A 13,283-nucleotide genomic window follows, 5' to 3' on the forward strand; every position below is an offset into this window, starting at 1 on the left:
TAAACATGAATAAAATAAAACAACTCAAAATAATGAAATAAAGTTCTGTGGACTTCACTGTATATCTAACGCTTGTCTTTGGGATTATTGGATCTGAGCTATTTCCCTCATCAGCGTTGTTGATGTAGTGCTGATATGTAAACGTATGGAGTCACATACTGAATATTCATGAGCTGGTGGTTATGATGTCATCGTGTCACTGGATGTTCTGGCTCAACATCAGATCTGTGTTGGTGGATTTATGGGTCGCTTGTGATCCGTGAGGTATTTTCCATAAGTCACTGGGTTAAATGTGTTGTGATGAGTCAGAGGCTGTGTGTGTGTGTGTGTGTGTGTGTGTGTGTGTGTGTGTGTGTGCATGTGTGCATGTGTGCGAGAAAGAGAAAGTTTGTAATTGATCTATTTTAATTAAAACTTTATTGTAAATGTCATTTTTGATTGGGTACAGTGTGTGTGTGTGTGTGTGTGTGTGTGTGTGTTTGTGTGTGTGTGTGTGTGTTTGGTGACTGTTTGAGTTCTCCGCATATTTAAAGAGTCTCAGTCGCGTTTGCGTTTGGAAACCATCAGTGGCTCAAGCTGTGAATGACAGCAGTGTGTGTGTGTGTGTGTGTGTGTGTGTGTGTGTGTGTGTGTGTGTGTGTGTGTGTGTGTGATGCTCCAGTCTTCGTTTGCTCTTCGTGTGTGTTCTGATGTCAGTCTGACAGATGATTGACATGTGAACGTCCCATTACACAGACCTTCTTGTCTTGTGTGTGTATGTGTGTGTGTGTGTGCACTTGTTTTTATATTTAAGTGGGGACTTAGGTCACTGTGTGTGTGTGTGTGTGTGTGTGTGTGTGTGTGTGTGTGTGTGTGTGTGTGTGTGTGTGTGTATGTGTGTGTGTGTGTGTGAGCGTGTGTGAGCGTGAGCTGGTTATTAGTGAGCAGACACTGTCTATGCAGTTGAATGTGTTTATTATTGTTATTATTGGGAGGTCAAAGGTCAGCAAAGGAGTGAGTCTTTAGAGATGAAGATCTGCCACACACACACACACACACACACACACACGCACACATATATGTAAACACTGCTTTAATAACTCTAGACAGTGTAATTTATGCTGTGCAACTCAAAGAGGCAAATATATTATAAATATATTAATTTATTTATTCATTCATTCATTTTCCTTCAGCTTAGTCCCTTTATTATCAAGGGTCGCCACAGTGGAATGAACCTTAACTATTCCAGCATATGTTTTACACATCGGATGCCCTTATAGCTGCAACCCAGTACTGGGAAACACCCATACACACAGCTTTACACAAACACTTAAACACTACAGCCAATTTAGTTTATCAATTCCCCTATAGCCGGAGCACCCGGAGGAAACCCACGCCAACACGGGGAGAACATGCAAACTCCACACAGAAACACCAACTGACCCAGCCGAGACTCAAACCAGTGACCTTCTTTCTGTGAGGCCACAGTGCTAACCACTGAGCCATCATGATGCCCCAAAAATAAAGATGTGATCTGTATTTTTAAACATGTCGTCAATAGTTTTTATCCTGATCTTGTGCTAATGAATGATTTCATATGTAAATAAAACACTGCACATGATGCTAAATGTTTGAGTTTGAAGAGTGTGAAGGAGGAAAGAGCAGAGGGCAACAGTTAACCAGCTGCTGCTGTTTCTTATCATAGGCATTTTAATATTGAGCTGATTCTGAGAAGAGCTCTTCACTCATAGCTGGAGTGTGTGTGTGTGTGTGTGTGTGTGTGTGTGTGTGTGTGTGTGTGTGTGTGTGTGTGTGTGTTTGTGTGTGTGTTTGTGTGTGTGTGTGTGTGTTTGTGTTTATGTTTGTGTTTGTGTTTATGTTTATGTATATGTGTAAGTGTGTGTCTGGATGTGTATGTGTGTGTATATAGCCAAATTTGACTGGTATTGCTATACTTGTATACGTTTAGTATAAACAGTGTGTATGTGTGCACGTGTGTGTCTGTGTGGTCAAATCATACTGATATTGCTATACTTTTGGGGACATTTTTTTGGATATAAATATACTATCTGTACTGTGTGTGTGTGTGTGTGTGTGTGTGTGTGTGTGTGTGTGTGTGTGTTCCAGTTAGTATCTCCATGGCATTAGTGTTTTATTTCTATTATCTTCTATAACGCATCACTTCTTCATTTTCTGTGTGTGTTTAGGAGGGGAAAGAAGCACAGTGTGATTTTACGAACTCAGCTGAGCGTCCGTGTTCATGCGTGTATCGGTGAGTCTCTCTCACAGACACACACACACACACACACACACACACACACACACACACACACACACACACACACACACATATATACTGACAAATATGCACATGCTGACACACTCACATATTAATACACACACACACACACACACATATACTGCCACATGCACTTGCTGAAACACACATATACTGAAACACACACGCACACATGCACATACACCCATACAAACATACACTCACATACTGACACGCACACACTCACATAGATGCACCTGCACTCCCTTACTCAAACACCCACACTGATACACACGCATGCAAACACACACACTCAAATCCTGACACACAAACACACACTCTCTCATTATAAACTGACAAACATACACATACTGACGCACACACACACACACTCAAATCCTGACACACAAACACACACTCTCTCATTATAAACTGACAAACATACACATACTGACGCACACACACACACACTCAAATCCTGACACACAAACACACACTCTCTCATTATAAACTGACAAACATACACATACTGACGCACACACACACACACACACTCACATACTGACACACAAACACACACTCTCTCATTATAAACTGACAAACATACACATACTGACGCACACACACACACACTCACATACTGACACAGGAATGTCGGCTACATACTGGGAAGTCAAGTGCGAATTATAATGAACCTGAAGGGGGAGGGGCACCATTGCCCCGCCCCTGATCTCTACCAGCAACAGCCAATGAGAAGCTCAGCCTGCAGTCCAGAATTAGAGCCACTATCAGTGAACAGAAACTCACACACTCGACACTCAGCACTTCAGGATCACTTTAAACATGAGTCAGTGATGCTGGAGAACACAAACCAGTCTGACAGCACACACACACACACACACACACACACACATCCAGAGCTTTACACTGTTCAGCTTAACATTTGGGTCAGTTCCCTACTGTAATTAAATAATGATGAATCTGTGATTTTTTTGAAGTGCTTTATGCTGAAAAACTGCATTTATTAGATGATGAATACATTAATAATTATGAAATATTATTATAATTTGAAATATCAGATTTATCTGTGCATATATAGTAAAGTTTAATTTATATCTGTGATGTAAAGCAGATTTCTCTGCATTATTACTGCAGTCTTGAGTGTTCATGATCCTCCAGAAAGCAGTATAATATGAGGATCTGATGATCAACAAACTGTTATTTTACATTTTAAGAATATTTCACAAATTAATCATATTTTGGATCAAATTAATGACTTAGAAAAGTAAAAAAAAGTTCTTATCTTCATTATTGTAAACATTTGACAGTAGACTTAAAATATTACACTTGTTGAATCATATATGTCTGATTTTGTGTGTGTGTGTGTGTGTGTGTGTGTGTGTGTTCCAAATCTGAATATACAGTCTGTACAGTATAAAAATCATTTTTTCAAGGGGAAGTTCCCATGAAGATAGCTGTGCAAGTGTGTGTGTGTGTGTGTGTGTGTGTGTGTGTGTGCACCAGTAGGTGTGTGTATGTGTGTGCGTATGTGTTTTTGCGTCAATATGTGAGTGTGTGTCAGTATTTGTGTGTGAGCGTGTTTGTGTACCTTGTGTTCCAAATCTGTGTGTGTGCCAGTAGGTGTGTGCATATGTGTGTGTGTGTGCGCGTGTTTGTAAGCGAGTGAGTGAATGAGTTTGTGTGTGTTTGTGTGTGTGTGTGTTTGGGGGGGGGGGGGGACGGGGGTATGTGTGTGCATCCATATGTGAGTGTGTGTCAGTATATGTGCGTGAGTGTATGTGCATGTGTGCATGCATGTGTGTGTGTGTCAGTAGGTGTGTTTATGTGTGTTTGTCTGTGTTTGTGTGTCAATATTTGAGTGTGTGTCAGTATATGTGTGTTAGTGTGTTTTTGTTGGTTTGTGTGTGTGTGTGTGTTTGTGTGTTTGTGTATGCGTGTGCGTATATGTGTGCGTCCATATGTGAGTGTGTGTCAGTATATGTGCGTGAGTGTGTGTGCATGTGTGTATGCATGCGTGTGTGTGTCACTATTTGCATCTGTGTCAGTAGTGTGTGTTTGTGTGTGTGTGTGTGTGTGTGTGTATATGCGTGTGCGTATGTGTGTGTGCGTATGTGTGTGTGTGCGTATGTGTGTGTGTGCGTATGTGTGTGTTTGTGTGTGTGTATGTGTGTGTGTGTGTGTGTGTGTGCGTGTGTGTGTGTGCGTGTGTGTGTGTGTGTGCGTATGTGTGTGTGTGTGTGTTTGTGTGTGTGTATGCGTATGTGTGTGTCTGTGTCTGTGTCTGTGTCTGTGTCTGTGTGTGTGTGTGTGTGAGGTTTAAGTAGACAGATGATGTGTTTTAAGTCTCCTGCCACCTGCTTCCCCCTCGACTCCCACCAAGCCAGTGGGTTTAATGTGTGTTTTATTCTGAAGGATGATGGAAATCAGCTTTATAGCAACATTTTACACATATGAGAGGAAAGTAATAGTAATAAAAATAATGTTTCAAATGCATTTATTCTGTTTATTCATTAAATGTTAGTAATCATAAAGCGAGTCCAATGAATTGCAGCTGTTTCAGTGGACTTCAGTGAGTTTTTCTGGGCTTTGATTATATTTTTATCACCAAATAACATACATAAATACCTGACTATATCAACTTTAACAGCTCAGATTTTCTATTCTGTTATTTAAAATAAACATTATATTGCATAAAGTTCTCTTGAAGAATAGTTACAGCACATGCCAGGGGTTCTGTGCTTCTCCTTTCTAAAGAATCAGACTGTGTTTATTCCTCTCCTCTTCAGTGATACTCTCGACTTTCTTGAGGGCGTCTTAATCCAGATTAATCTGACAATCACACACTTCAGACCGCAGATTTACTCTCGTCGCTGTCTGGTTGCCATGGAAACGTCATTTTAAACATAAATAAACTCAGGACTGGCACTGATTGGTCAGAATTCCAAATTGATTACATATACTGGATGCTGATTGGCTGCTTTGTGATTGACTGTGAGTGGCACGGAAACATTCATTTCCCTTCGGCTTAGTCCCTTTTTCATCAGGGGTCGCCACCGTGGAATGAACCACCAACTATCCCAGCTTATGTTTTACACAGCGGACACCCTTCCAGGTGCAATCCAGTGCTGGGAAACACCCATACACTCATTCACACACACACAAACACACACACACACACTCACACACACACACATTCATACACTATGGTCAGTGTAGTTGATCAGTTCCCCTATAGCGCATGTGTTTGGACTGTGGGGGAAACCGGAGCACCCAGAGGAAACCCACGCCAGCACGGGGAGAACATGCAAACTCCACACAGAAACACCAACTGACCCAGCTGAGGCTCAAACCAGCAACTTTCTTTCTGTGAGGCTACAGTGCTACCCACTGCGCCACCGCGTTGCCTGTGTTTGTGTGTTGTTTGTGTTTATTTATGTTTATTTGTGTGTGTATGTGTGTGTGTGTGTGTGTGTGTGTGTGTGTGTAAGAAAGTTTGTGTATGTGTTTGGAAGAGAAAGTGTTTGTGTGTGAAAGAAATAGAAAATGTGTGTGTGTGTGTGTGTGTGTGTGTGTGTGCATGTGTGTGTGTGTGTGTGTGTCATGTAGTAAACAGAGGCTGATGTCTTTACAGTCTGTGAGCAGAAACACACTGATGTTAAAGTCATAAGCTCAGGTTATGAGACGCACAGATACACACACACACACACACACACACACACACACACACGTAGATGCCAGAAAACTACACAAACATACAAACATCTGCAGCTGCTGAAAACATCTGCATCATTACATCATCAGCTGCATGTACAGTATGTGTGTAATGTGTGTGTGTGTGTGTATGTGTGTGTGTTTATGAGTTTACGAGCCTCTGTTGTGTGTGTGTGTGTGTGTGTGTGTATTGTCCACTGTTCACTGTTATCTGCAGTCCCAGCTGTGTTTCCTCTTTCAGCATCAGGTCGCCATGGTTACCTGAGTTTACAGTGACATCACTTCCTAAAGTTAAGTTAATATATTATCCAAAATGGAAGTGAGAAGCCACAGAAACTGCCTCATCGTTAGCATTCAGTGTGTGTGTGTGTGTGTGTGTGTGTACGCAGCTGTCATTGACTGTGCATTGTGGGATATGATGATGACGTCACTGTCGCAGTGTTTGACCTCCATCAGGGCAGACTGGTGTGTGTGTGTGAGTTCTCTCAGCTCTGTTATCAATACTTCTGCTATTTTTACCCCATCAGAGGTGTGTGTCGGCACATCAGCCTTATGGGAACTTATAATATTGTGTGAACTCATAGATTTCCTGTGATGCAGTGAGTCAGTCTGACCCACATTTGTTATTTAAGCGGCTTAATTTGACAATATAACTTTTATTTGGATTAATTAAATTAAGATTAATTAAATTAAGATATTATTGATATATAATTAATTTATGTGATTTAAAAAAAAATTATTAATTGTTGTATTTATTATTATTATTATTATTTTATTATTATTATTATTGTTTTATTTTTATTATTTTATTTTCAATATTAATATTATTATTTTATTATTATTTTATTATTATTATAATAATTTTATTAGTATTATATTATTATTATTATATTATTATTATTATTTGATTTTTATTAATACATTATTATTATTATTATTTGATTATAATTATTTGATTATTATTATTATTTTTCTATTATTATTATTTTTATTATTTTATTTTTAGTATTAATATTATTATTTTATTATTTATTATTATTATTTGATTTTTATTATTAATTTTTTTATTTGGTTATTATTATTTGATTATTTTAATATTATTATTATTATTTTATTAGTAGTATTATTATTTTATTATTATTATTTTATTATTAATATTTTAAATATTATTACTTTATTTTTATTATTAACGCTGTGATGTCATGGCTGCGAACAGGAAGTTGTCTTTGCTATTAAAGTTCTGTAATGCAGTTCACTCTCAGTTTCAGACACACGAGCCACTGCAGCTGCAGATATAAATACACGCCTGACCCCGGGTCACATGTCAGAGCGAAAAACCAGCGCATTTCACCCTCAGCAGGCCCCGTTCAGACGCACAGCAGTACACAAGTCACCTTGCGTTCTTCAACTGTTCACACACTGCAAAAAAATGTGTTTCTGTCTTGTTTCTAGTCCAAATATCATAAAAGTTCTGAATTCACGAAGCATTTTTTAGACAAGCAAAAAATATAGTCTTGTTTTCAAAAATAATGAGTCAAAATGAAGTGGGTTTCCCTTAAAACAAGCAAAATAATCTGACAATGGCGGAAGAAAATAATCTAGCTTTTCCTTTTGACAAAGGATTATATTTCTGGTTACATGAGTTATTTCTAGCATGATTTAGCTGATTGCTACCATGTTTTTAGCGTGAAATAGCTGATAGTATATTGTTTACATGTTTTATCATGATTTATCTCATGTTTTAGCTGTTTACAGTGGTGCTACCATGTTTTTAGCATGAAATGACACTGATAGTATGTTGCTGACATTTTATGTTTTATCATGATTTAACTTATTGCTAACGTGTTTTAGCATGTTACTAATTAATTAGCACATGGCTATCATGTTTTAATGTTTTGCTAGCATCCCTATTATGTTTGTAGATGTTTTATATATTATATTATATTATATTATATTATATTATATTATATTATATTATATTATATTATATTATATTCATTGTATTTTATTATATTATATTTTACGATATTATATTATATTTTATTATATTATTTTTATTATATTATATTAAATATATTTTATTATATTATATTTTACAATATTATATTATATTATATTATTTTTTATTATATTATATTAATTATATTTTATTATATTATATTTTACGATATTATATTATATTTATTTTATTTTAATATATTATATTATATCTTTATTATATTATATTTTACGATATTATATTATATTATATTTATTTTATTTTAATATATTATATTATATTATTTTTTATTATATTATATTATATTTTTTATTATATTATATTTTACGATATTATATTATATTTATTTTATTTTATTTTAATATATTATATTATATTTTTTATTATATTATATTTTACGATATTATATTATATTTATTTTATTTTAATATATTATATTATATTTTTTATTATATTATATTTTACGATATTATATTATATTTATTTTATTTTATTGTAATATATTATATTATTTTTTATTATATTAATTATATTTTATTATATTATATTTTACGATATTACATTATATTTATTTTTTTTATTTTAATATATTATATTATATTTTTTATTATATTATATTTTACGATATTACATTATATTTATTTTATTTTATTTTAATATATTATATTATATTTTTTATTATATTATATTTTACGATATTATATTATATTTATTTTATTTTATTTTAATATATTATATTATATTTTTTATTATATTATATTTTACGATATTATATTATATTTATTTTATTTTATTTAATATATTATATAATATTTTTATTATATTATATTTTACGATATTATATTGTATTTATTTTATTTTAATATATTATATTATATTTTTTATTATATTATATTATATTTATTTTATTTTATTGTAATATATTATATTATTTTTTATTATATTAATTATATTTTATTATATTATATTTTACGATATTACATTATATTTATTTATTTTTATTTTAATATATTATATTATATTTTTTATTATATTATATTTTACGATATTATATTATATTTATTTTATTTTATTTTAATATATTATATTATATTTTTTATTATATTATATTTTACGATATTATATTATATTTATTTTATTTTATTTTAATATATTATATTATATTTTTTATTATATTATATTTTACGATATTATATTATATTTATTTTATTTTATTTAATATATTATATTATATTTTTTATTATATTATATTTTACGATATTATATTATATTTATTTTATTTTAATATATTATATTATATTTTTATTATATTATATTATATCATGTTTATTATACTTTATCATAATATATTATATTATATTTATTTTATTATATTTTAGTTTATTTTATGCTAAGTGAAGCCGTTTGTCTGGACACTCGTCCGTCATCCACATCGGCTCTTTTGCAGTGTATTTCTGTGTGTTTGTGATGGATCTGGTGAAACGCGTGTACCGTCTCATTCCCAGACACATTTAACTCCACCACAGACCTACAGCTGCTGACAGACGCCACTGCTCCACGTGCACTGGATCTCTGTCAGAGGGTTATTTTGAGGTTTTCTGCACTCAACTTATATCCCTGTTCTGCTTTTGGCTCTTTGCGTTCATAGACATAAAACATACGCTGGAATAGTTGGCGGTTCATTCCGCTGTGGTGATCCCTGAAAAACAAAGGGATATTTGGTCATTGATATTGGTCATTTCTAGTTGTTTCGTACTAGTCAGGTAAATGAGAGTGTATGTGTGGGATTCAGTGTGCGGCTGTGGACTTTTTTCACCTGTTAGCGCTAATTGTTTTTAAATGCAGACACACACATGTGAACAGTGTCGGCTGCTGCTCATTTGACCGTACCAGTTTGTCCTCTATTTTTAGACTGTGTTTGGTCTCAGGGTTCCTTCTGTAATTTTAGATTTTTTTTTTGGTTCTGGTGTGTTTCGTCGTGAGCACAATGAGTAAGCAGAGTTCACAGCAGCGCTTCGGCTCAAAATGAGAGTCCATCAAACCACACGTGAACCGCCTGCTGGGCCGTGACCTGCATCAGACTCTTCTAACCCTGACCGTAGAGTATGATGGAAACACCATAGTACAGTGATGAGATCAGAGGATTATAGCACGAGACCTTCATAACACAATGTGCATGTAAAAATTTACCATATGCTGCGGTATTGACATGGAGACGTGGAAACTTCAGACACTAAACCACCCAGAATACCCAAGAAAACCCCAAGAATACCCTAGCAACCATATTTAATAACCTAGCAACCACCCAGAATACCCTAGCAACCAATGTTTAATAACCTAGCAACCACTCAGAACACCCTAGAAAACACCCAGAATACCCTTTTAACCATTCATAATACCCTAGCAACCACCCAGAACACCTGAGCAAGCACCCAGAATACCATAGCAAATATAAAGAACACCCTTGCAACCACGCAGAACACCTTAGAAAGCATCCAGAACACCCTAGCAACCATCCATAATACCCTAACAACCACACAGAACACCCTAAAACCACTCAGAATATACTAGAAAGCACCCAGAATATCTTGGCAACCACACCAAACACCCTAGCAACCACCCATAACACCCTAGCAACAGCACAGAACACCATAAAACCACCCAGGACACACTAGTAACCATGCCTAATAACCTAGCAACCGCACAGAACACCTTAAAACCACTCAGAACACCATAGAAAGCATCCAAAATACCACAGCAACCATAAAGAAAACCCTAACAACCACCCATAATACCCAAGCAACCATACAGAACACCCTAAAACCACCCAGAACACACTAGTAACCACACATAAAACCCTAGCAATCACACAGAACACATTAAAACCACTCAGAACACTCTAGAAAGCACCCAGAATATCCTTGTAACCACATTAAACAGCCTAGCAACCACCTAAAACTCCCTAGCAACCACTCATAACACTCTAACAACCACATAAAATGTCATAAAACCTCAGAGAATACCACAAAAATCACCTAAAAATGCCATATCAACCAAAAAGAACACCCTAGCAACCACACAGAACAGCCTAAAACCACCCAGAACACCCTAGTAACCTCACATAATACCCTAGCAACCTCAGAGAACACCCTAAATTATCGCAGAACACCTTAAAATCACTTAGAACACCATAGGAAGCATACAAAATACCACTGCAACCAAAAAGAACACTCTAGCAACCACCCAAAAATACCCTAGCGACCACACAGAACACCCTAAAACCATCCAGAACACCCTAGTAACCATGCATAATACCCTAGCAACCACAAAGAACACTAAAATAACACAGAACACCCTAAAGCCACCCAGAACACCCTAGCAAGCACCCAGAATACCATAGTAACCATAAAGAACACCCATAATATCCTAGCAACCACTCAAAACATCATAGATAGCACCCAGAATACCCTAGAAACTACCCATAATACCTTAGCAACCACACAGAACACCTTAAAGCCACCCAAAATACCCTAGCAACCAACTGCAGACCCAGCACTGGTTTTATGTGAACATGACACTGTCACATCTGTCATGACCTCTGTGACTCCGGCTGACGGACAGCAGCTGCTGAAGAGGTCAGAGAGTCACCACACCTCAGGTTACTGCAGATGAGCGGATTCTGTAATAAGAGATACTGTACTTTTATAATGGCGTCTCTTCTTGCAGGGTGACTTGCAAAGGAAAGCGTGTCATATATTGGACAAATAATAATGATAATAATAATAATAATAATAATAATAATAATACAAAGAGCTTTGCATCACTTTGCTATTGTATTGCTAAGGTGTTTTGGGTGTTTCTATCATGTTTCAATGCAAACACTTGGGTGTTCCGTTGTTTTATCACATTGCTAATCTGTTGCTAGGGTGTTCTAAGTGTTTCTGTCATGCTGTTGCTAAGGTGTTCTGATTGTTTTATATCACACTGCAAAGCATTTGCTAGGGTGTTCTGGATGTTCAAAGCCCGTTGCCAGGGTGTTTCTGTCATGTTGCTATGTGGTTGCTAAGGTGTTCTGGGTTTTTTCTGTCATGTTGCTATGTGGCTGCTAGGGTGTTCTGAGTGCTTCTATCATGTTGCTATGCTGGCACTAACGTTTCTGGTTGTTTTATCACATTGTCATGCTGTTGCTAAGGTTTTCTGGTGGTTGTTTTTTTTTGTCACAATGCACTGCAGTTGCTTGGATGTTCTGGATGTTCCTATTCTGTTGCCAGGGTGTTTCTGTCATGCTGCTATGTGGTTGCTAGGGTGTTCTGGGTGTTTCTATCATGTTGCTATGTGGTTGCTAGGGTGTTCTGGGTGTTAATATCATGTTGCTATGTAGTTGCTAGGGTGTTCTAAGTGTTTCTATCATGTTGCTATGTGGTTGCTATGGTGTTCTGGGTGCTTCTATAATGTTGCTATACAAGCGCTAGGGTTTTCTGCTTGTTTTATCACATTGCTATGCTGTTGCCAGGATGTTCTGGGTATTTCTATTATGTTATTGTGCAGTTGCTAGGGTATTCTGGCTGTTTTATTGCTTTGCTATGCTGTTGCTAGGATGTCCTGGGTGTAGTTATCTTGTTGCAGTGCAGTTGCTAGGGTGTTTTTTATGACATTGCTGCTGTTGCTAGGGTGTGCTGGTGGTAGTTATCAGGTTGCAATGCAGTTGCTTGGGTGTTTTTTTATCACATTGCTTTACTGTTGCTAGGGTGTGCTGTTGGTAGGTATCATGTTGCAGTGCAGTTGATAAATTGTTTTTATCACATTGCTATGCTGTTGCTAGGCTGTGCTGGGTGTAGTTATCATGTCGCAGTGCATTTAATAGGGTGTTTTTTATCACATTGCTATGCTGTTGCTAGGGTGTGCTGGGGGTAGTTATCACATTGCAGTGCAGTTGATAGGGTGTTTTTATCACATTGCTATTCTGTTGCTAGGGTGTGCTGGGGGTAGTTATCATGTTGCAGTGCAGTTGATAAGGTGTTTTTTATGACATTGCTGCTGTTGCTAGGGTGTGCTGGGGGAGTTATCACGTTGCAGTGCAGTTGCTAGGGTGTTTTTATCACATTGCTGTTGTTCCTTGTATAACTGTGTGTAAAGGCCGAAGCAGACTCGATGCATGCGTCTGCCTGTTGTGTTTGAAAGGCTTTGTGTGTGTGTGAATGAAGGATCTGTGTGTTTCTGTCCAGATTACTCTGCTGAGATTAACCAGCACTCGGGTCACACATAATCTGATTATGCTCTGACCAGAGAACCAGC

General features: G+C 36.0%; 1 protein-coding gene across 8 annotated transcripts in view; it reads left to right on the forward strand.

Moving 5' to 3' along the window:
• Positions 1 to 13,283, forward strand: part of fhod3a (formin homology 2 domain containing 3a) — a 57,851-nt gene that overhangs the window by 8,994 nt on the left and 35,574 nt on the right. For all 8 annotated transcript variants that reach the window (XM_021468221.2, XM_021468222.2, XM_021468223.2 and 5 more), the window contains exon 3: positions 2,187 to 2,251. In XM_021468221.2, the coding sequence (XP_021323896.1) occupies positions 2,187 to 2,251 (65 nt within the window). The remainder of the gene's footprint in view (positions 1 to 2,186; positions 2,252 to 13,283) is intronic.

This window comes from Danio rerio, chromosome 19, assembly GCF_049306965.1.
Source record: "Danio rerio strain Tuebingen ecotype United States chromosome 19, GRCz12tu, whole genome shotgun sequence".
Classification (NCBI taxonomy): Eukaryota; Metazoa; Chordata; class Actinopteri; order Cypriniformes; family Danionidae; genus Danio; species Danio rerio.